Below are 25,085 nucleotides of genomic sequence, written 5' to 3' on the forward strand. Positions count from 1 at the left end.
TACCAGGTAAAGTGCACATAATCTGATTAGAGGTGATGAGCTAATCACATTTCTGTTTGTTGTTCACGTATTTCATTTCATTTTCCAAAGTCAAGTCACTCAGCTTTGTTGACAGGTCAAGGTTCACAGAGGAGGTGGGGAGAATCACCTGGTGAAAGTAGGGTGAATCACCTGGTGAAAGTGGGGAGAATCACCTGGTGAAAGTGGGGAGAATCACCTGGTGAAGTTGGGGGAGAATCACCTGGTGAAAGTGGGGAGAACCACCTGGTGAAATTGGGGAGAATCACCTGGTGAATGTGGGGGAGAATCACCTGGTGAAAGTGAGGGATGAATCACCTGGTGAAGGTGAGGAGAATCACCTGGTGAAAGTGGGGAGAATCACCTGGTGAAAGTGGGGAGAATCACCTGGTGAAGGTGAGGAGAATCACCTGGTGAAGGTGGGGAGAATCACCTGGTGAAGGTGGGGAGAATCACCTGGTGAAAGTGGGGAGAATCACCTGGTGAAGGTGGGGAGAATCACCTGGTGAAAGTGGGGAGAATCACCTGGTGAAGATGGGGGAGAATCACCTGGTGAAAGTGGGGAGAATCACCTGGTGAAGGTGGGGAGAATCACTTGGTGAAAGTGGGGAGAATCACCTGGTGAAAGTGGGGAGAATGACCTGGTGAAAGTGGGGAGAATCACCTGGTGAAGGTGGGGAGAATCACCTGTTGAAGGTGGGGGAGAATCACCTGGTGAAATTGGGGAGAATCGCCTGGTGAAATTGGGGAGACTCGCCTGGTGAAGGTGGGGAGACTCGCCTGGTGAAGGTGGGGAGAATCGCCTGGTGAAATTGGGGAGAATCACCTGGTGAAAGTGGGGAGAACCACCTGGTAAAATTGGGGAGAATCACCTGGTGAAGGTGGGGCTCAGCTCATTATTAGGTAGACCTGAATGCCTCATCATTAGGTACACCTGAGCTGATCTACTGTGCATCTCCTCAAACCTGGCTTATTCCCTGGTTTGACTGTAAGAGTGAAAGATGTGTCAGCCTGTGATTTCACATGATGTGGTTCGGTCTGGTTGCTGCAGACTGGAAATCCCAAAGAAATCAACTCCTTTAAACGTTATCAATTCTGAACTTGAATCCCACTCACATTTCCTTGGATGGATTTTCTGTATCAGCTAAACTTGTCTCAGCAGGAACGTTGACTGGCTACCAATGTGAAGAAAATAGCAGATCTGATTTACGGACACATTATATCCCATATTGGAATACATGTCTGGGAACAGAAACAGATGAAAAAGAAGTATAGTTTGTTTCATTATTAATTATTTTAAAATGAATAGTTTCTGAACTTTTTTTTTCAATAAACCAGGAGCAACATTTAAGCCCCAGAAAACGCAATCATCCTTCAAAGGCCCTAAACTGAAAGAGAAACGAATTCGGAGGACTACCATAATGGGACTTCCCCAACACATTCAGAAGGAACTCGGTTTGTGTACCCATTATTGGGGGCTTTTTTAGATTGCATTTATGGGGTACTTTGAAAGTACACTAGAGTGGAAATGCCTTAGGCACATTTATATAGCTAGGGTGCCTAAGACTGTAGTAATTTTGGGTATTGTACTGTACTGCTGCCACAAAAATGAACAAATTTCATGACACGTGAGAGATGATAAACCTGATACTGATATGGGTCTCTATTGTGGACTGAGAGTGGGAACGGGACATGGTTGGGAAAAGGGGAAGGGAGCCGAGAGGAGTGGGAAGTACCAGAGAGACATTCTGTAATGATCAATAAATTGATTGTTTGGAATCAAATGCTCTTGCCTGGTGTCTCAGAGCTGGGTGTGTCTGCACCCGCGACACCCCCTGTCCTGGCACTCCTCCTCTGCCACCTGTCCCACACCCCTCCCACGGCACTCCACCCTCACCATTCCTAACGTCCTTTGCTCTTGCCGGGTTTACGAACTCGCTCTCCGCTCCACATTGACAAATACAGTACTGTGTAAAAGTCTTTGAATGTCCTAGCTAAATATATATGTATAATGAGCCTAAGACTTTTGCACAGTACTCTACTTAAATGTTCTACCCAGGAATCCACAGCTCCTTTTGGGAACCAAAGTTTCAGTGGCGATTTTGGAAAAGGATACAACCCTGGCTGGTGAGCAGGCAGTCCGAGGATCCATCAGTGGTGGCATTTGGTCTTTACCTCAGGAAACATTGCCCTATTGAAGAGAAGCTTGGATGGGAGGGCTCTGGTCCAAGTGCAGGTCGAAGGGACAAGGCAGTCTGGCATGGAGTAGATGGGCCAAAATGCCAGTTGTTTTAATGAGCAATTATAGGTAAATTGGATTGGATGGCAGCAGCAGTTGACATGGATGTGGTGGGCCGAATGGCCTGTTTCTTGTCTGTTTGACAATGACTCTGAAATATCAAAGTCCACAGCTCAGAATTTTAATACTTTTCATTTCTGGTTCCAACACAGGGCTAGGAAAAGGGCCTCGTCCTTCAAAGGCTGATGGGATAGACCACTCTGGCCACACCTTGGTATCCAGGGGAGACGAAAACCATTATTTCAATAATCTGTCCCATTCTCGGGTTAGGAGCTCCTTGCGATCTGTAACTTTCTCTGATCCATCGCGGCAAGATAATGAATCTACAAGCACCTTAGGATTTCATTACCTGCACAACTGGACACTGATGGATTCTCCCGACAGACCAAAGTCACTAGCTGTTCCAAAGTCATCCGTGCCAAGTGAACTGCTTCAAAGTCCAGTCATGTCCATGTCACCTCAGGCAACCTATTTGTCCAAGATCATTCCCAATGCGATCCTGCCGCCCACGGTGGACGTGGTGATGATCAGCAATAGTCAGAACTGTCTGCGCAGGCTGAGTAACAGTGGTGTGCTGTATGCCCCCTCTCCCGCCTGCTCCCGCGCTGTTTCCCTACAGAATTACGATGGCAGGGATTCTGCTTCCAGTGATGCATGGAGTAATTCCCAGTCCTCGGAAACCATCGTATCAAACAATTCCACTATTTCATCACAGGGAAACACCAGAACTGCATTAAATAATCATTCCACAGAAACAGATGGAGAGAAAGTGAGGGTTGATCATAACTTGACAAATACGCCCCTGGATCACCGAGCAAACACCAGCCGGTGGGTTAGTGAGTGTACTGCTCCGGCTTCTGTACCAGAGGCCAAAAGTCCCTCTGCTCAGCTTAACACCAGCAGTAAACCCACTGAGCTCCGCAGCAATGGCTATGCTAACCAGTCGCCCTCTCCTGCCCACAGCACGTGCAGCATCACTGACATCTCAGATACTCAGAGTATCACCAGTGAACGGTCCATTACAAGAAGCCTGTCAGTCAAGAAAATGAAGAAGCCGCCAGCTCCTCCGAGGAGAATGCATTCCTTACATCACGGGGAGGAGCAGGACTCAGAGCTAAGAGCTCGCGGTCCTGGTCAAACAAGCAGCTCGAGGTTGGAATCGTCCTCGGCAGGAGAAAACGATGAAAACCCTGCTCTCTGTCAGAGACTGGTGCCTGCCCACAATGAACCATCCAGCGGGAAGTCCCTTCCTTCCAGTCAGTCTGAGCCCACAATGTCATCACCTAGTGGAAGTCTCACACCAGTGAGAGTTCCTGTGCCTCCTCCCTCTCCCACTGGAGCACCTGGGAGGTCATCATCGTCTTCTGCCCCAGAAAGGTCTGTCTCTGCATCTTCAGTCCCATCACTATCTCCTGATTCAAAATATGCCCACCTGTTTATAATTCCCCCTCCTCCTTCCACCCCTGCTCCACCCCCTCCCAATGTAAAACCACTTAAAGTTCCAGCTGTACCCTACCCTTGGGCACGAGAAGCAATCCCACCCCCTCCACCAGGGCCTGCACCATTGCCACCAACAAAAAGGCCTTCCTTCCTCTTCAACATCCCAGCTCTTGGCTCTTCATGCCCTCGTTCTCCACAGGTCCCTCTGCATGCCCGTGGCACCCCATTGGTCACTGCGCCTGCCTGCACCACTCCATTGGTCACTGCATCTGCTGATACCACCACCTCATTGGCCATTATATCTACACCTACTACAACCCCATTGGTTACTTCATCTACATCCGCTGTGACAGCATTGGGCACCACGTCTGCACCTACTTCAACTTCATTGGTCAGTGCATCTGAACCCACTACAGCCCCATTAGTCACCACATCTGCACCCACTGTGAACACATTGGTCACCACACCTGCACCCACTACAACCCCATTGGTCATCACATCTGTGCCCTCTACAACCTCTTTGGTCACTGCATCTGAACCCACGACAACCCCAATGATCACCACATCTGCAGCCACCTTAACCCCACTGGTCACCATTCCGTCACCCAATCTGACTCCATTGGTCACTACTTCTGAACCCACTGTGACTCCACCAGTCAGCACATCTGGGGCTCCAATCGTCACTGGTTCACTAGCTTCAGGCTTGTTGGCCTCAGCCTCAGGACCCAGTGCAGCACCGACCACATCAATGTCCACCTCTGCCTCCTCCTCCACCACTGAGCAGGTGCAGATTGGAGTCATTCCACTCAAGGTGAAGCAGTTGTCTCCTCCACCTTCACCCCCTCCTTCCCACAATCCGCCTCCACCACCAGAGAAACCAGACACAGAACAACCAGCTGTTCCAACCCCGTCGACCAAACTGGAACAACCACCTGTGGACTGGCCACCCCCGCCACCCCCTCTGTCCCCGGGGGAAGTGCTGCCAGTTGCTGAGAGAGCTGCCGCTGAGTTCCTGTTCCCCCCACCACCCCCGTCCCTGCTGGAGGACGCAGCAGAAAGAAACAGGTCTCCTGAAGGTGAACATTGCGCAGGTGTATCTGCTCCACTCCCACCCTCTGCCCCTGTGGGGGTCTCACCGCCCCCTCCTCCCCCACTGCCTGCAGGGACCACCACCTCATCGCCAAAGCCCCTCACACTAACTCCGTCTTCAGCCACCAAGCAACTTCAGCCAAAGACCCAAGATGTAGAGGGAGCTGCGTCCCGCTTCCCAAACACCGGTCCGCCACCAAATGCACCCAGTCAGGACTCAGCCAAGGGACAGGTCGTTTCACCCCCACCACAAGCAGGTACTGATGAACAAACTAGTGCTCCCATTGTCACCCCCTCGTTGCTACAGATGGTTCGACTGCGCTCCGTACAGATGAATGCCTCTGCTGTGGCAATGCCAGATAGCAATCTCCAAATGAACCGGAGCCAAAATGATGCAAAGCAGCCAAACAAAAGTAACATGACTCCCCCCAGTAAACCTGCTCGCAAGTCCTTGTCCCAGCGACTGTCATCTTCATCTGACTCGGAGCCTGCAGTGAGCACCAACGTTCCTCTCCCTGTGAAGACCCCACTACCCAGTACCAGAGGAGCAGCTGCTCAGGGACATGCCCTGCTGAAACCAGGAGACAATGAGACTCCGCTCAAATCTCCGGCTTCCACCGCCAGCTTCATCTTTTCAAAGAATGTCAGTCCCAAGAAACTGGTGTTCGAAACCCCTCGATCACTGGAGGCAGAGGCTGAGGCCAAGAGGAACTTTATGGCTGAGCTGGCCTCGGTGTCTGGACGAATAGCCTCAAAGACTGAGTCCAGGAGTTCGTCAGGCCCAACAGCTAAAGCAGTCGCAGAGGCACAGAAGAAAGCAGGCAGAGTCCCACCACCCGTAGCTAAGAAACCTTCTTTCCTGCCGGGTTCTCAGAGACTGCCCTCCACATCAACCAAAGAGACAGATGCACAGGAAACACCACAGACCCTTCAAGTAACCGGTGATGTCCAAGAGGAGAAAGGTAATTGTCAGCGTAAGGGGCGTAGATGAGGTCATAAGACCACTAAACATAGGAGCAGAAGTAGGCTATTTGGCCCATCAAGTCTGCTCCATGGCCCTGAACTCCATTTAGAAGAGCAACTTTATTTACACATCAGGCACCCTACACATGTCAATGCCAGGATTCAGTCTGAGGCTGATGGTTAAGGAAAAGAACACGCTCATCTCTCCTTCCTAAGTGTTTGGGAATTGGCTTCTTTGTTTGCCATTCAAATACTGTTCATTTTGCCCTCTCGTTTCCTGCCCAAACACAGGTGGAGACACAGACAAATGTTTTTCATGGTTTTTCTGTGGTGGATATTTCAAATTGATCAAGGATACTTTTTTTTTGTTTCATATACACTCAATGGCCATTAGCTACACCTGCACACCTTGCTCATTAATGCAAATATCAAATCAACCAATTAGGTGGCAGCAACTCAGTGCGTCAAAGCATGCAGACATGGTCAAGAGATTTAGTTGTTGTTCAGACCAAACATCAGAATGGGCAAAAAATGTGATCTAAGTGATTTTGACCGTGGAATGATTGTTGGTACTAGATAGGGTGGTTTGAGTATCTCAGAAGCTGCTGACCTCCTGGGATTTTCATGCTTAACAGTCTCTAGAGTTCACAGAGAATGGTGTGAGAAACAAAAAACATCCAGTGAGCTTTGTTAATGAGAGAGGTCAGAGGTGAATGGCCAGACTGGTTCAAGTTGACAGTAACTCAAATAACCATGTGTTACGACAGCGGTGTGCAGAAGAGTATCTGTGAATGTATAACACATCGAGCCTTGAATTGATGGGCTACAGCAGCAGAAGACCACGAACACACACTCAGACATCACTTTATTAGGTACAGGAGCTGCCTAATTCAGAAGCCCTTGTGTGTATTTTGTTTCATGTACGATTTACCAGGATGTTGCCTGGACTTGGGGGACTGAGTTACAAGGAGATTTTGCATTGGACAGAATAATAAATTAAGTACTGAATTGAATTGAATATTCCCTAGAATGTAGGAGATTGGTGGTTGACCTGAAGGAGACATGCAGTGTGACACCATGAGGAGCATAGACCATAACATATCGGAGCAGATTGAGACCGTTTGGCTCATGGACAGGGTGAAAGAATGTGGTATTTTTTCCCTAGGAAGGGGAAGCTTAAAAACAATAGAGCATAGGTTTAAGATCAGAGGTGAGAGATTTAAAAGACAGTAAGAGGCATAGATTGAGTGGACAGTCAGGGACTTTTCCTCAAGGTGGAAATGGCTAATATGAGGGGGGATAATTTTGAAGTGATTGGAGGAAAGTATGGGGGGGGGGATGTCAGGATATCAGAGGTTTTTTACACAGAGAGTGGGTAGGTGATGGTAGGGGCAAATACATTAGGGGTATTTAACAGAGGTACAATGATAACGAAAAATGGAGGGATATTCAGGAGGGATGTGTTAGATCGATGTCGGAGGAGGTTAAAAGGGCCTGTATTGTGCTCTTTGGTCTTCTAATGATGCTACATCAAAATTGTCAAAATCAGATTTAGGTAAAGTTTGTCTGAACTGATAGGTGACTTCAGGTTGCTGTAACGGTGAGTGAATGGTCATTGTATGATTGTGTGGAACACCGTCACTCAAAGATTATTTTTCCTCTACTCAGGTGAGGTGAAGACCGGCAATGGAGAGGTGTCGCTGTGTAAGGGTGACTGAAGGACCCATCAATCCTCAGGATATCACAGAAGACACCTTCCCTGGAATACCTGGCCTTAAATCCAAAGAAACATTTCTCAGAAAAGTTTTATTGCTAAAAGATTATAGCCTTTTTATGCAAAAAAAAATGCCAAGGTTGCTGCACCTTTGACTTTGTACTGTAGCTATGCATTCTCTGAGTAGTGACTGCTGCGGTTACAGTTCAGCAGGTGAAAGACTTTCCCTGGGGGAGCCGGTGCACCTTGGCTCTGCACTCTGCCCCCTCGTGGCTCTGGGTGGTATGGCTTAGACTGCCGGCTGATGCACAGACCGGCTGGTCTGTCACCTGAGGGACATTATATCTTGCCTAAAAAAAAATCAAAAGTTAAAAAAAAATCAGTAGGAAGCACACTTTTATCATGTGAGGGGTTTGGGGTTGATTTATGTATGAATCAACAGCTGCTCATGATTTAGAAACCTATTGCCTTTATTAACTTCTACATAAAAACTAATAACTTAAAATGGAAAGTAGGAAGTCCTGTCACATTGACAGTTCCCCCATGGTTCAGATCTAGGAGTCAGGTGCTGTAATGAGCCAGTGTTTGACCACAAGCCCACTATATGATCTGACCCTCACCCAAAAAAATGTTTAAAGACACTGGGCTTTCACAAACTGCTGGCCCTTTCCACTGGCAGCTCCTCCACTCTGCCATTGTGCCTTCAGCTGAATATGGTGGTATGTGTCCCAACATGTGGCAGTATTCCAGGATTGGATGATCTGGGCACTGGTGAACGGGTGAGCAAGCCGCTATGTCTGATGTCAGTGACAGCTTTAAGCCGGCAGTCTTACAGACCTAGCTGTTTGGGTCTGGTCCACTTAAGGACTGGCCTGTGTGTCTTCAGACAATTAGCTAACCAGTGATTTAATGGTGCTCAGTGGATTGTAACAAGTTGGCTTGATCCTTGAGATCAGTGTTTCAGAATGAACAGTGGGAAAGAGCTGAAGAGTTTGATTACTAAGTGAGCACAAAGTTTGCAGAAAACAGCTAAATGGGGGGCTCAGTTTTGCTGTTTATAATCTGCAGAATTCCAGCCATAAATTGACTAATTCTTGACTTTTTTACAAGCTGGTGGGTGGTATGTTCACCTGACACCCATAACTTAACGTGAATGCTTATCTCATTTAATAGATGGTTGGAAGACGTACAGTTTTTGCATCCTTCACTGCATTTTGTGCTTTAATTGGAGTTGGTTGGGACCAATGATGTGCAAACTTTATTCCACCAGTTTCCTGTTTGAACTGGAGAAGGAACGGTGTGGTAATTGTTCCTGCTGCTATCTGGAGCTTTCTGAAAACACTCCGAAAAACTGGACCAAACGTTCACTACTGATCTTTATATTCTGTTAGCAAATGACTTGTGTCTTCCTGAAATACAGATACTTTGCACAGTTAGAACTGCAACTGCTTTTGCCTTGATTGTAGATGGGCAGTGAAGATTAGACAGCATTACTGATATGACACTTCTTAGCAAGGTCCTCTCCAAAATGGACTAGCTTTTCCTGAACTTCATAGATTCCAAAGAGAACACACATGAAGCCCCATGTGTGCTCAACCCTCAACTGTTGCCTCTTTACAAACAGGTGGGAACAGAAGTCATTTCCTCTTGCTTCAGGTCTCCTCCTTTGAATCTTACAGTCATAGTGCACTACTATACATGAAAGGCCCTTCAACCCATCTAGTCCATGCCAAACTGTTTTTCTTCCTAGTCCCATTGACCTGCGCCTGAATCATAGCCCTCCATACCCTCCCAATCCGTACCTATCCAAATTTCTCTTAAATGTTGAAATCGAACCCACGTCCACCACTTTCACAGGCAGCTTGTTCCATATTCTCACCTCCCTCTGAGTGAAGAAGTTCTCCCTCAAGTTCCCCTTAAACATGTCACCTTTCACTCTTAACCCAAGTCTCACTCAACCTCAATTTACCCTATCCAATGCCGTATCTTTGAACTTCTCCCTTTGTATCTCCTCCCGGGTTCCTGTCACTTTCTCTGAATGTGCAGTGGGGTAACTAAGACCTCAGCCAGAGCCCGCCTTGAATGAAGCCTTTAGTTATTGTCAAGATTGCCGATTGAATTGAGTTACATGATGATTATCAGCCAAATATCTAGAAATAGGGACAGAGAAAGTTAAACCATGAACCTAATCCTGGAACCCTGACCATCGAGCCTGTAGTAATTAGTTCTGAAGCACACCCACTAGCTTTCTGTTTGATATTGGAGGAGCTTCAGTGTGAGTGTAACCTGAGTGATTGGTCAGTCTGATTGGACTTCAGGAGAACTTGATCAGAAGTATAAACTAAATCTTTGCATTCCATTGTGTTAATGCACATGGCTCAAAATGCTACTACTCTCTATGTCCATCTTGAACATCACTGTGCAAGGTACAGTTGTGCTTTGCCTTTACTGTTTAGTTCAAATCAAAATGTTCAGTGGAAGACTGAAACAAGAAGTGCATGGATTTTTAACACACACCGCAACTAAAGTTTGCTCACTGCCAAATTTCATACAGGTACATAATCAATATTCTGAATAATAGAACTTGTTACAACTTTTCAGTTTGATTTAGCTTTTGAACAATCTGTAAGTGGGTATGGTTCATCTCTGGGGAACTTATAAATTTAGCAGAGCTTAACCCTCATTATATAATGGGCATGCATCTTTGTAAATTAATTTTCTTGCTAAGCTAAAATGGGAATTATTCTTTCTTTAGGCACATTAAATTTTATTTCACGTGCTGAGAAGGTGTCAAAGAAACTAACTTTGATTACTGACACTTACAGGGTCCTTGAACAGAATAGATGTACCAACGAGTTCTGAAAATTCTTTAAATAATGCACTTACAAGAGTGTTAATATTTGGCTATCATAAATTAATATTTAAGTAAAACTTTTATTTTCTTCAGTCGAAAGGCCTATTTATGTGGGGGATGTGGACAAAGTTAGATCAGCAGATGGCAAACGATTACAGGCTAATATTTTCAAACTGTTTACAGGCCAAAGGGTGAATGTGATTTGGCTGGGGGTTGGGTTGGGTAGGGTGGCCAGTGCAGGGGCTGTGGATGGGCTGGGATGAATTCCATCCACATGGCTATGTCTTATATTTGACACATAATCTCCAATCTCTCAGGGTGCTCTTCAAAGCTCAAAGCAGTTTCCCAACCTGAAATCAATACCGCATTGAACAATATTTCATGCTGTCTGTGGACCAGTAGTTGTTTATGCAAGAACTCTGCCTTTTTAATGGATGTCTTTCAAGAGCCGTGCCTTGTCTACCCCATTCCTGACACAACACTACAGTCATAAAGGGCAGGATTCAGGGCTGTGAACGGTTCAACCCTTCCCTGTACTCATGACTATGGGATGCCCCAAAGAAAGATCTCTATATTCAGGATTACAATTGCTATATACTGATGGGGTTTCCCTGTTTCCTACTGTAACCAGTATTATTGGAAATGTTCCATAGGATGATGTTATATCTATTGAGAATCATTTGATATTTTGTTCCACACTCTGCACTATCCCGATGGTTGCAATTTGGTTTAAACTTCCCGAAAGGAATGAGGGAGTTGTTCCTTTTCACACCAAAGAGACTAGGCCTCATGTTTCTGCAGACATCGCTGTGAGCTCCATCCCATTGCCTCTTCAGGGCCATTAGGTGGTAATGCTGTGCATGAGCGGCAAGCCAGAAACATTGTGCCCTTTGTCAGAGGCTCCTTTGAATGCCATAATCACCAGGTTGCTCACGTCCCTCGAGCGTGTAAACTGCAATTACTTGCCCATGAATTTGAACGTTTTTACAATTATCCCTGTCGTTACGCAGCAGTAAACAAAAATAAACAGATAAAATTCTCCCAGTTTGTTCTGATGGATATGCTGGCCAGCTCCCTCATTCCTCGCCCTGACCTCTGTCTGCACTGCTGACGGTCTGGATCCTAACTGCAGTATGAACGCAAAGGAATGAGCATTTTCTGCACATTGTATATTTGATATTGCATTGTAGATCCAGCCTAGCTGGGAATTAAAGTGGGCTGTGGCCTTAAACTTAATCACTTAAGGGTATAAACTGATTTTCAAATATTTTTAGGAAATTTCACTTGTGCAATGACATAATATATATATTTCTGTACTGATAATAAATTAGCAAATGAATTTCCAACCTGTGTCACTTTAATGTGTCTGCACTGAAGAACTGAATATGAAATAAACCCGTCGTCTACACGTATTCATCCTGTGAATGACGGGAAGTCCACAAAATCACATTGGATAACTGACAGATGTCCAATCAGTCCTGGACTCACATCCACCGATAACTTTAATAAGTTAGAACGAACTACTCCACTAAGCCTATGAACTTCTAAACTCTCTCTCTGAGCTTTTGCAGATACAGAATTAAAATTGCATTTCCCTGCAGACTGGGAGCCTTAGAACCACAAGGAGAAAGATCTCATATTGTGAAAAAGGATGGCTCTGTCGTGCTTGATGTACGAAACTTGGGCTTGGAGATTAGATAAGGAAGGGAATCAGTCCTGGTACTAAAGGTTCAGTTCATCAGAACCCTTCGAACCCCAGTCTAGACTCTAGACTCTGGATTCACACCTGGAGAAGGACCAATTGGATGAATCTTGCCAGTCCATTCCTAGACAGAACCATATCGTGGTATGCAGAACGTAGAGCGTTCCCCACAGTTACAGATCCTTCAGTGCTGACCTTGTAACCTACCGCACAACCAATCTAACTCCTACACAGCCCACAGCCCTCCATTGTCTTTAATCCATGCACCTATCTCTTAAATGTCCCAAATGTATCTGCCTCTACCACCACTCCTGGCAGCGCGTTCCACACAACCACAACTCTCTGTGTAAAAGAAAATTACCTCTGACATCCCCCGTATACTTTCCTCCATAAAAGAATGTCCTCTGGTATCAATGCCCCAGATGATTGTCCACTCCATCTGCCCAACCATTTCTTGCTGATCTCAGACCACCCAGCTGGTCCCAATTTCCTGCACGTGGCCCATCTCTCTCCATGTACCTATCCAAGTGATACTAGTGTACTAGCAAAACCTCTTCCTCTGGCACCTCATCACTTTTACTCACCTCCCTCTGAAAAAACTACTCCTTGGGTCTTTCCCAACTCACCCTAAGCCTGCCCTGGCTTGTCTTTGCTACTCAAAATAATAAATGGAATAACTTTAACCACCTTCCAATCTTCAGGAGCATCACCAATGGCCAACGATGAAGCAAGTATCTCCGCAGAGACTTCCGCAATTTCTAACATCACCCGAAGTCCAAGGATGCGTTTGGTCAGGCCCTGGAGATTTATCGAACTTAATACCATGCAAGGCTGCAAATATTTCCTTCCCGGATGAATAGAACAGAACTTTGTTGTCATTCCTCAAGACAATAAGATTGCGATGCTACTCCAGTCTGTGCAAAGCAGATATTTACAATGCATGCGGTACAGCTTAATCAAAAAAAAATCCCATATTTACATCAGCAAGTGTCTTCGATAGTCCATGCCACTCAAAGGTCATTGACAAGCTGGGCTGTCGGATTATTCAGCTCCAGTTCTAGTCTCGCCTGGCCTCAGTGGAAAAAGCCTGCTTGCATTTACTCTATCTATACCCCTCATCATTTTGTATATCTTGATCAAATTTCCTCTCAGTCTTCTACGCTCCGGGGAATAAGTCAGGCAGCATCCTAGTAAACCTCTTTCTGCACCCTCTCCAAAGCCTCACCATCCTTCCTATAGTGAGGCAGGGCAGGCAACCGAAGTTTCAGTCAGGGAGAACTTTGGCACTAATAACCATAATTATATTACTTTTAAGATCATGATGGAAAAAAATAGCAAAGGTCCAGTGGTTGGGACACTAAGCTGGAGCAGGCCTCATTTCGGGGGAATTAGACAGGATCTAGCAGGGGTCAATATTTGAAGCGACAGGAATGAATGACAAGATGGAGGATTTTGAGTGTCCAGGAGCAGCAAGACCCTGTTAAGGTGAAGTGTAAACCCGACAAGTTTGGAGAACCCTGGCTATCGAGGGATATTCAGGCTCTGACCAGGAAATAGAAGGAAGGATACATTGGGTTTGGGAGGGTGGGGTCGAGTGAGTCCCTTCATGACTATAAAGAGATTACGAATACAAAATTTCTTCTGAGATTTTTAATAAGAATTAAAAATCTTTCACTAAGTTTGAAAATTTACAAGGATGTTGCCAGCACTTGAAGAGCTGAGTGATAGAGAAAGGCTGAATTGTTTAGGACTTCATATCCTAGAGCGTAGGAGACTGAGGGGAAATTTAATAGAGATATACAAAATGAACAGGCCTATAGATAGAGTAAGTTCAAGCAGGCTTTTTCCACTGAGGCCGGGTGCGATTGGAACCCAAGGTTATCTCCACCCCACCACCCACCCTCCCCAATCAGACCTTCGATATAATGACACAGGAGACTGCTGGACACATTTTACAAATTCCAGCTCATCCAGGCTGTTCACACTCTGGCTGGCCCAAGCCCTGGTAAGGCACAGATACTGAGAGGAATGACCCATTCAGTTACAATCCCACAGAGCTAGTCTTGTAGAAGAGTTATGATCAAGGTCCAGGCTAATATTTAACCCTCAGTCTACATTGTGAATTCAGATTATACCTACACTAACATATTTATCTGATAACTGGTCATGTGCAGGTTAGCTGTTGCCTGGCAACAGTAGTTATAGTTCACATGCATTCTGTAGGTTTGACTCCTTCCAAGGCCACAAAAGGTGCCACACACATTACGTTTTAATCCACCCCCACCTCCCAAAAACATTATTGATCTGTTTGAACCCAGCATTGGTATAGCAATGCACTATTGGTCATTTTACATCAAAAGCTTGCAGATTTTCCATTGGTTAGAAGACAGTTAATTTAAATAAGTAGAAATTTCCTTTGAACTCATGTGTTCTTCAGTGTGCTGTTGACAGTCCCATTTGACAAATCACAGATGGGTGATATTTGTGTTGTGAATTATAGCACCAGATGTTTCAGAACGGTTACACTATTGGCACATCAGCCAGTCTGCACCATGTCAGGTCCAGGATGCAGAGGTCTGTTGATTGGTTAGCGTTGTACGTATCGCCTTCTCCAGTGATAATGCAAAGGACTCATTTGCCACCTTAACACTGCCCTCGACATCCAGCAGGTCCCCACCTTTGTCCTAATGACAGACATCCCACCTCTCCCGGAAGTCTCCCGCAAATTGATGGTGCTACCTCCCTGAAATCAGTTTTTGCAGGGTGGGATGTCTGTAATGAGCCCCACTCCTCTGTCCACTGCCCCTCCAGGTGGCCATATGATCCCTAGATTCCCAATTCCACTGACAGATTACCTTACAATGTAACTCTCTCTGCATCTTTTATTTTCCCCTCTGATTTAAAGTTCAAAGCTGAAGGTACTTTTATTATCAAAATATGTATACTATATACAACCTTGTGATTCATCTCCTTACAGGCAGCCACAAAACAAAGAAACCCAAAGAACCCGAAAAAAAAAACATCAAAGACCCAATTTCCAGACAGAAAACAAACTGTAAAAAATAAAAGTAAGCAAATAGTGTTCAGAACAATATTGAATCCATTGACACAAAGCCTGGAGCAGCTGGAGCAGGCCATAGCCTCAGTTCAGCACAGATCCCTCAGACACAGAACCTGGAGCAGGCCACAGCCTCAGCCTCAGTTCAGCACTGAGAAGAGTAAATATGGTGGAGCAGCGAGCAGAACCAGCCCAACCTTGCCTCTTGTCCCAACACTCTGCTTTTTGAATCCATCTGGCCTGCTGTTTAAATCATCCAAACATCGGGTCATTCCTTGCACTAGGGCCTGGGCCTTGTCGCATCGATATGCTCTGGGGCCTGGACTCTGCCACCACGTTTCAGCCCATACCTGACCTTTCCAGATAGTCCTGGCACTTAGATCAATCCAGCCTCACTCACAACGCTTTAGATGGGTTTTGAATCCGCTTTTCCTCTGCCCCAAGTTTGCTCTGCTCTACTCGCCCTGACTTTGCCTCGAACATGCCTTGCTTTGACCTTTGACCTTGCCTCACTCCTGCTCACTATGACCATTGAACTTGCCTCACACCTGCTCACTTTGACCCTCGACCTCACCTCATACCTGCTCGCTTTGACCCTTGACTCAGCCTCACCTTTGCTCAGCTCGCCATTGTTTGCAGTGATCGTTTACCGTTAATTTTGCAAGAAAAATTGTTATTAATAAAGTAATTGCTTGTTTTGTTCACCACCAGTAACTAATTGCTGGGCTTCACCAGTGGCATCTTCAACCGGAAATGTAGTCATCAGCCTGGTCTCACTGCCTCTACAGCCTGAGATAATCAGTTGTTTTTTTTACTGTCCCACCATCTCTATGTCACCATAAAGGTGTAGAGTTGTTTGATCTTCCTTTGGCCCTCATGAGAACGTGCCTCAGCTCTATCGTTCCACCATAATTTTCTCTGTCAATTCTTCAATCAAATTTACTAGGATGGAATACACTTTCATCTCATAGAAACTGGTCACCCTCTTGTTAATTATTTTTACTTTGGATCTACAGAGAGCCTAGGTCCTATGGCATAGGGTCAATATCTCCTTCCTCGTTGGACCAGTGATACGCTGTTCCAGGGGATTATTCAGCAGCTCTTCATCATCCTCACCCTTAACCCTGTTGCTAACTCAGTGCATGTTGGGATAATGGTATTTCTCTGGAGCACCCCTGGTACTTTAACACAGAAAAATGGCTGGCCCATCTCTGGGTAAAAGAGTTAGAGGCTATTCAGCACTGCTGATGCTCATTCCCTGAATGCTCAGTTTCCGGAAGGGAGAAGTTTTGAAAGGGGGAACGTTTCAGAAACGGGGAAGTTTAAGAAGGGGGGAAGTTTCCGGAAGGGGAAAGTTTCCAGAAGGGGAAAGTTTCTGGAAGGGGGGAAGTTTCGGGGGGGGGGGGAGTTTCCGAAAGGGGAAAGTTTCTGGAAGGGAAAAGTTTCCGGAAGGGGGAAATTTTCAAAAGGGGGGAAGTTTCCGGAAGGGGAACGTTTCCAGAAAGGGGGAAGTTTTGAAAGGGGAGAAGTTTAAGAAGGGGGGAAGTTTCGAAAGGGGGGAAATTTAAGAAGGAGGGAAGGGGGGAAGTTTCAAAAGGGGCAAGTTTCCTTTAGGGGGGAAGCTTTGGTTGATATGGTCACATTGGACATACGGAAATCATTATTTATTTAGACGTACAGAATAGAACAGATCCTTCTGGCCCAACAAGTTGCACCACCCCAGCAATTCGCTGATTTTACCCTTGCCTAAAGGACAGGTTACAATGACCAATTAACCTGCTAACCGGTACATCTTCGGAATGTGGGAGGAAACTGGAGTGCCCAGTGGAAACCCGTGCACTTGTGGGAAGGAATGTACAAACCTACTTACAGAGGAGACAGGAATTGCACTCTGGACTCTGAGGCCCTGCACTAACCCCTACACTACCTCTGTCATGTATCAGAGACATCATTTATATTGGTAGAAAAGTTTTGTTGTCACATTAACCACATTCATTTTCTCAACAAGGTTAGAAATCTCACTTGTGAAGGGGATATCAGTACTAAACAGGTAATTAGGAATTTAATTTTCCAAACCAGCATTGTTAAAGCATGAAACTCAGTCTTAGCTCTCTGCTCCCACAACCTCCACCCCGCCCCGTTACTTATCTGGGGAGGAGGTGGGAGGAGTGGAATATTTAATTTTCTATTATTGCAAGAATGCTTATTCACTGCCCCCTCCTGTAATGCCAGGGCCCTTTGTTACATAGAGTAACGGTGACTAGATATTGGCTTCAGCATCATCCTCAACCCTAATACTGACAGAGTGCTGAAGAAGGAAGTGGTATGTGGTAATGGAAAGGCAAACTCTTAATAAAGCTGTGGTGCTCAAAATATAGCGGGGATCTCCTACTGATCTTCAAGTGCAAAGTCAGTGCACTGGAGAGACACCCACATCTCAAAAATAGGAAAGAGCAGGGTTTTCTCAATGGATAGTTTTCTCAGTGGGGTACACCTCAGCCCAAGTTATGATCAGCTACTAATCTGAGCACTCTCTATCCTTCCAACCTTTACTAAGCAGATACATAGGACATTGAACTTAGAACGTACAGCACAGGGCCTTCAGCCCACAACGACGTGCTGACCTGTTAACCTACTTCACCATCAATTTAACTCCTCCCTTTCACATAGCCATCCATTTCTCCTTTATCCATGTGACTATCAAAGGGTCTCTTAAATGTCCCAAATGTAGTTCTGAAGCTTCCATACCCTTCCTAAAATGAGGCGAGTAGAACTGACCACAATACTTATGTGTGGTCTAGCCAGAGTCTAACCAAGCTGCAACATTATCGTGAGACTCTTGAAAGATCATATCTTTATGATTAATCAGAGATTTTAGAAGTCAAGGGACAACCACTGAATTTGGATAAATAGGAAGTGATCATAGACAAGGATAGATCTGGTCCTAGAGTTGAGGTTCTGAACTGGAAGAAGGCCAAATTTGAAGAAATGAGAAAAGATCTAAAAAGTGTGGATTGGGACGGGTTGTTCTCTGGCAAAGATGTGATCGGTAGGTGGGAAGCCTTCAAAGGAGAAATTTTGAGAGTGCAGAGTTTGTATGTTCCTGTAAGGATTAAAGGCAAATTGAATGGGAATAAGGAACCTTGGTTCTCAAGGAATATTGCAACTCTGATAAAGAAGAAGAGGAAGTTGTATGACATGTATAGGAAACAGGGAGTGAATAAGGTGCTTAAGGAGTATAAGAAGTGCAAGAAAATACTTAAGAAAGAAATCAGGAGGGCTAAAAGAAGACATGAGGTTGCCTTGGCAGTCAAAGTGAAGGATAATCCAAAGAGCTTTTACAGGTATATTAAGAGCAAAAGGATTGTAAGGGATAAAATTGGTCCTCTTGAAGATCAGAGTGGTCGGCTATGTGCGGAACCAAAGAAAATGGGGGAGATCTTAAATAGGTTTTTTGCGTCTGTATTTACTAAGGAAACTGGCATGAAGGCTATGGAATTAAGGGAAACAATTACTGAGATCATGGAAACTGTACAGATCGAAAAGGAGGAGGTGCTTGCTGTCTTGAGGAAAATTAAAGTGGATAAATCCCCGAGACCTGACAGGGTGTTCCCTCGGACCTTGAAGGAGACTAATGTTGAAATTGCAGGGGCCCTGGCAGAAATATTTAAAATGTCGCTGTCTACGGGTGAAGTGCCGGAGGATTGGAGAGTGGCTCATGTTGTTCCGTTGTTTAAAAAAGGATCGAAAAGTAATCCAGGAAATTATAGGCCTGTGAGTTTAACGTCGGTAGTAGGTAAGTTATTGGAGGGAGTACTAAGAGACAGAATCTACAAGCATTTGGATAGACAGGGACTTATTATGGAGAGTCAACATGGCTTTGTGCGTGGTAGGTCATGTTTGACCAATCTATTGGAGATTTTCGAGGAGGTTATCAGGAAAGTGGATGAAGGGAAGGCAGTGGATATTGTCTACATGGATTTCAGTAAGGCCTTTGACAAGGTTCCGCATGGGAGGTTAGTTAGGAAAATTCAGTTGCTAGGTATACATGGAGAGGTGGTAAATTGGATTAGACATTGGCTCAATGGAAGAAGCCAAAGAGTGGTAGTAGAGAATTGCTTCTCCGAGTGGAGGCCTGTGACTAGTGGTGTGCCACAGGGATCAGTGCTGGGTCCATTGTTATTTGTCATCTATATCAATGATCTGGATGATAATGTGGTAAATTGGATCAGCAAATTTGCTGATGATACGAAGATTGGAGGTGTAGTAGACAGTGAGGAAGGTTTTCAGAGCCTGCAGAGGGACTTGGACCAGCTGGAAAAATGGGCTGAAAAATGGCAGATGGAGTTTAATACAGACAAGTGTGAGGTATTGCACGTTGGAAGGACAAACCAAGGTAGAACATACAGGTTTAATGGTAAGGCACTGAGGAATGCAGTAGAACAGAGGGATCTGGGAATACAGATACAAAATTCCCTAAAAGTGGCGTCACAGGTAGATAGGGTTGTAAAGAGAACTTTTGGTACATTGGCCTTTATTAATCAAAGTATTGAGTATAAGAGCTGGAATGTTATGATGAGGTTGTATAAGGCATTGGTGAGGCCGAATCTGGAGTATTGTGTTCAGTTTTGGTCACCAAATTACAGGAAGGATATAAATAAGGTTGAAAGAGTGCAGAGAAGGTTTACAAGGATGTTGCCAGGACTTGAGAAACTCAGTTACAGAGAAAGGTTGAATAGGTTAGGACTTTATTCCCTGGAGCGTAGAAGAATGAGGGGAGATTTGATAGAGGTATATAAAATTTTGATGGGTATAGATAGAGTGAATGCAAGCAGGCTTTTTCCACTGAGGCAAGGGGAGAAAAAAACCAGAGGACATGGGTTAAGGGTGAGGGGGGAAATGTTTAAAGGGAACATTAGGGGGGCTTCTTCACACAGAGAGTGGTGGGAGTATGGAATGAGCTGCCAGACGAGGTGGTAAATACGGGTTCTTTTTTAACATTTAAGAATAAGTTGGACAGATACATGGATGGGAGGTGTATGGAGGGATATGGTCTGTGTGCAGGTCAGTGGGACCAGGCAGAAAATGGTTCAGCACAGCCAAGGAGGGCCCAAAGGCCTGTTTCTGTGCTGTAGTTTTTCTATGGTTTCTATGATTTCTACGGTTTCTATGGTTTCTACGGTTTTTTCAGTTTCTACGGTTTCCTTCTAAGTGATTTAAATGGAATATAAAGATATAAAGAGGTTTAGATGGTACAGAATTTGTAAGGAGGGTTTCTTAAATCAATATGTAGATGATCCCACAAGAGGTGGGACTGCACTGCATCTGCTGTTGGGCAAAAGACCGTAAGACCATAAGATATAGGAGCAGAATTAGGCCATTTGGCCCATCGAGTCTGCTCCACCATTTGATCATGGCGGATCCATTTTCCTCTCAACCCTAATCCCCTGCCTTCTCTCTGCATCACTTCATGCCCTGATGAATCAAGAATCTATCAATGTCTGCCTTAAATGCACCCAATGATCTGACCTCCACATCCGCCTGTGGAAATGAATTCCACAGATTCACCTCTAAAGAAATTTCTACTTATCTCTGTTCTAAATGGAGGCCACTCTATTTTGAGGTCGTGCCCTTGAGTCCTTGATTCTTCCATCACAGGAAACATCCTCTCCACATTCACTCTGTCTAGGTCTTTCAACATTTGATGGGTTTCAATGAGATCCCCCCTCATTCTTCTAAGTTCCATCAAGTTCAGACCCAGAGCCATGAAATGCTCCTCATATGATAAGCCTTTAATTTCTGGAATCATTTTATTGAAACTCATTTCAATCCTCTCCAATGTCCTTTCTTAATTAAGAGGCCCAAAACTGTTCTCAATGCGTACTCCTGTTTGAGTACTGTTGCGGGGGACGGCCGCGCCTCTGGCACTGAGTCTGGCCCTGTGGCTCAGAAGGGTAGGGAAAAGAAGAAGGCAGCTGCAATAGGGGACTCTATAGTTAGGGGGTCAAACAGGTAATTCTGTGGACGCAAGAAAGAAACTCCGATGGTAGTTTGCCTCCCAGGCGCCAGGGTCTGGGATGTTTCCGATCGCGTCCACGATATCCAGAAGTGGGAAGGTGAACAGCCAGAGGTCATGGTACATATTGGTACCAATGACATAGGTAGGAAAAGGGAGGAGGTCTTGAAAACAGACTACAGGGAGTTAGGAAGGAAGTTGAGAAGCAGGACTTCAAAGGTAATAATCTCGGGAATACTGCCTGTGCCATGTGACAGTGAGAATAGGAACAGAGTGGGGTGAAGGATAAATGTGTGGCTGAGGGATTGGAGCAGGGGGCAGGGATTCAGATTTCTGGATCACTGGGACCTCTTTTGGGACAGGTGTGACCTATAGAAAAAGGATGGGTTGCACTTGAATCCAAGGGGGACCAATATCCTGGCAGGGAGATTTGCTAAGACTGCTGGGGAGAGTTTAAACTAGCATTGCTGGAGGGTGTGGGAACCAAATTGAAGAGACAGAGGAAGAAGCTGTTGGCTCACAAATAGCAAAAGGTTGGAGACAGTGCGAGAGGGAGGATAGGCAAGTGATAGAGAAGGGATGTACTCAGACTGATGGTTTGACATGTGTTGATTTTAATGCAAGAAGCATCATGAACAAAGCAGGCTAGTTTAGAGCCTGGATCAGTACTTGGAGCTATGATGTTGTGGGTATTACAGAGACTTGGATGGCTCAAGGGCAGTTAATTAAAGTGCCGGGCTTTAGATGTTTCAGAAAGGACAGGGAGGGAGGCAAATGAGGTGGGGGCATGGCACTGCTGATCAGAGATAGTGACACAGCTGCAGAAAAGGAGGAATTCATGGAGGGATTGGGTACTGAGTCTCTGTGGGTGGAAGTTAGGAACAGGAAGGGGTCAATAACCCTACTGGGTGTTTTTTACGGACCACCCAATAGTAACAGGGACATTGAGGAGCAGATAGGGAGACAAATTCTGGAAAGATGTAATAGTAACAGGGTTGTGGTGGTGAGAGGTTTTAATTTCCCAAATATTAATTGGCATCTTCTTAGAGCAAGGGGTTTAGATGGGGCAGGGTTTGTTAGGTGTGTTCAGATTATAAGACTAGCAGGAAAGGAGTTTAAGAATGAAGTTAGGAGAGCCAGAAGGGGCCATGAAAAGGCCTTGGCGGACAGGATTAAGGAAAACCCCAAGACATTCTACAAAAATGTGAAGAGTAAGAGGATAAGGCAGAGGGTCATAGTGGAGGGAGTACATTCGGATTGGAGGGTTGTGACTAGTGGTGTCCCACAAGGATCGGTTCTGGGACCTCTACTTTTTGTGATTTTTATTAACGACCTGGATGTGGGGGTAGAGGGTGGGTTGGCAAGTTTGAAGACGACACAAAGGTTGGTGGTGTTGTGGATAGTGTAGAGGATTGTCGAAGATTGCAGAGAGACATTAATAGGATGCAGAAGTGGGCTGAGAAGTGGCAGATGGAGTTCAACCCGGAGAAGTGTGAGGTGGTACACTTTGGAAGGACAAACTCCAAGGCAGAGTACATAGTAAATGACAGGATACTTGGTAGTGTGGAGGAGCAGAGGCATCTCGGGGTACATGTCCACAGATCCCTGAAAGTTGCCTCACAGGTAGATAGGGTAGTTAAGAAAGCTTATGGAGTGTGTGACGAGAATACACATAAAATTAAGATGTTTGCTGGCCTGGGTTAGCATCAGTGGCATCAGCAATTGGTCTGCCACCTGTCCTCAGGGGAAGGAGAGATAAGGAACAATGAAGCAGCATCTGAAGATGTGTAATGAAGGAACAGGAGAGAGAGCTGTCTGGAGCGGCTCCCCCTTTGAACCCTGAACTGTTTGAAGTGATGGACAGGCGATACCCCAGCAGGGGGATAAAAAGGGAGAGGTTCGCTAAGGCAGGACACACACGACACCCCGAGGTAACAAGACCCTGGAAGCGGTGCGCCTCTCACAAGACGGTGGGAAGTATCGGACCTTAAACGCACAAGGTGGAAAGGTACGATCAGCGGGAACCCGGTGTGTGTCCACCCTTGCTTGGGTGCCGGGTTCACTGCAGAGGATCGACCGCATCTGGAGGAGGGGTCACAGTCGGTGACCTCAGGTGACATCACCAAAGACTCGCCCGGAAGCTGCTTGTGAGCAATATCGCCGGTCTGTGAGTGGAAGCCGTTCTGAATGATCAGTCGTTCCCGTTCTCTCTCTCTCCCTCCCCCCAACATTGTCCATCGCCCTGGCAACGATTACTGCAAACTGAACTATTAAATCGAACTGGACTTTTGTGTCACTTTGAAATTGGTCATTCACCCCTAGACAACGATAGAGCTTGATTGATGCTGTTATCTTAATTCTGTGCACATGTGTGTTTATCATTGCTGAACTGTTGCATTTATCATCCTTTCGATTACTGTGTTGCTTGTTTCTTTAATAAAACTTTCTTAGTTCTCGTAATCCAGACTCCAACTGAGTGATCCATTTCTGCTGGTTTGGCAACCCAGTTACAGGGTACGTAACAGGTGTTAGCTTTCATAAGTCGAGGGATAGAGTTTGAGAGTCGCGATGTAATGATGCAGCTCTATAAAACTCTGGTTAGGCCACACTTGGAGTACTGTGTCCAGTTCTGGTCACCTCACTATAGGAAGGATGTGGAAGAGTTGGAAAGGGTACAGAGGAGATTTACCAGGATGCTGTCTGGTTTAGAGAGTATGGATTATGATCAGAGATTAAGGGAGCCAGGGCTTTACACTCTGGAGAGAAGGAGGATGAGAGGAGACATGATAGAGGTGTACAAGATATTAAGAGGAATAGTTAGAGTGGATAGCCAGGGCCTCTTCCCCAGGGCACCACTGCTCAATGCAAGAGGACATGGCTTTAAGATAAGGGGTGGGAAGTTCAAGGGGGATATTAGAGGAAGGTTTATTACCCAGAGAGTGGTTGGTGCGTGGAATGCGCTGCCTGAGTCAGTGGTAGAGGCAGATATACTAGTGAAGTTTAAGAGACTAATAGACAGGTATATGGAGGAATTTAAGGTGGGGGTTATATGGGAGGCAGGGTTTGAGGGTCGTCACAACATTGTGGGCCGAAGGGCCTGTAATGTGCTGTGCTATTCTGGTGGAACAGTGTGCATGGAACTGGAGGAGATAGCGAAGGTACTTAATGAATACTTTGCTTCAGTATTCATTATGGAAAAGGATCTTGGCGATTATAGGGATGACTTACAGTGGATTGAAAAGCTTGAGCATATAGACATTAAGAAAGAAGATGTGCTGGAGCTTTAGGAAAGCATCATTGTATAAGTCACTGGGACCGAACGAGATGTACCCCAGGCTACTGTGGGAGGCAAGGGAGGAGATTGCTGAGCCTCTGGCGATGACCTTTGCATCATCAATGGGGACGGGAGAGGTTCCTGAGGATTGGAGGGTTGCGGATGTTGTTCCTTTATTCAAGAAAGGGAGCAGAGATAGCCCAGGAAATTATAGACCAGTGAGTCTTATTTCAGTGGTTGGTACATTGATGGAAAAAATCCTGAGAGGCAGGATTTATGAACATTTGGAGAAGTATAATATGATTAGGAATAGTCAGCGTGGCTTTGTCAAAGGCAGGTTGTGCCTTATGAGCCTGATTGAATTTTTTGAGGATGTGACTAAACACGTTGATGAAGGTGGAGCAGTAGATGTAGTGTATATGGATTTCAGCAAGGCATTTGTTAAGGTACCTCATGCAAGGCTTATTGAGAAAGCAAAGAGGCATGGGATCCAAGGATACCTTGCTTTGTGGATCCAGAACTGGCTTGCCCACAGAAGGTAAAGAGTGGTTGTAGACGGGTCATTTTCTGCATGGAGGTCGGTGACCAGTGGTGTGCCTCAGTGATCTGTTCTGGGACCCTTTCTCTTTGTGATTTTTATAAATGACCTGGATGAGGA

At 45.5% G+C, this 25,085-nt stretch overlaps 1 protein-coding gene across 4 annotated transcripts in view; it reads left to right on the forward strand.

Moving 5' to 3' along the window:
• The window catches only part of nhsl3 (NHS like 3), a 122,353-nt gene extending 110,637 nt beyond the window's left edge, over positions 1 to 11,716 (forward strand). For all 4 annotated transcript variants that reach the window (XM_063035328.1, XM_063035329.1, XM_063035330.1 and 1 more), the window contains exons 5-7: positions 1,357 to 1,473; positions 2,470 to 5,808; positions 7,478 to 11,716. In XM_063035328.1, coding sequence (XP_062891398.1) covers positions 1,357 to 1,473; positions 2,470 to 5,808; positions 7,478 to 7,527 — 3,506 coding nt within the window. In that variant the 3' untranslated portion in view covers positions 7,528 to 11,716. The remainder of the gene's footprint in view (positions 1 to 1,356; positions 1,474 to 2,469; positions 5,809 to 7,477) is intronic.
• The last annotated feature ends 13,369 nt before the right edge of the window (positions 11,717 to 25,085 follow it).

The sequence above is a fragment of the Mobula hypostoma genome, chromosome 28 (assembly GCF_963921235.1).
Source record: "Mobula hypostoma chromosome 28, sMobHyp1.1, whole genome shotgun sequence".
Classification (NCBI taxonomy): domain Eukaryota; kingdom Metazoa; phylum Chordata; class Chondrichthyes; order Myliobatiformes; family Myliobatidae; genus Mobula; species Mobula hypostoma.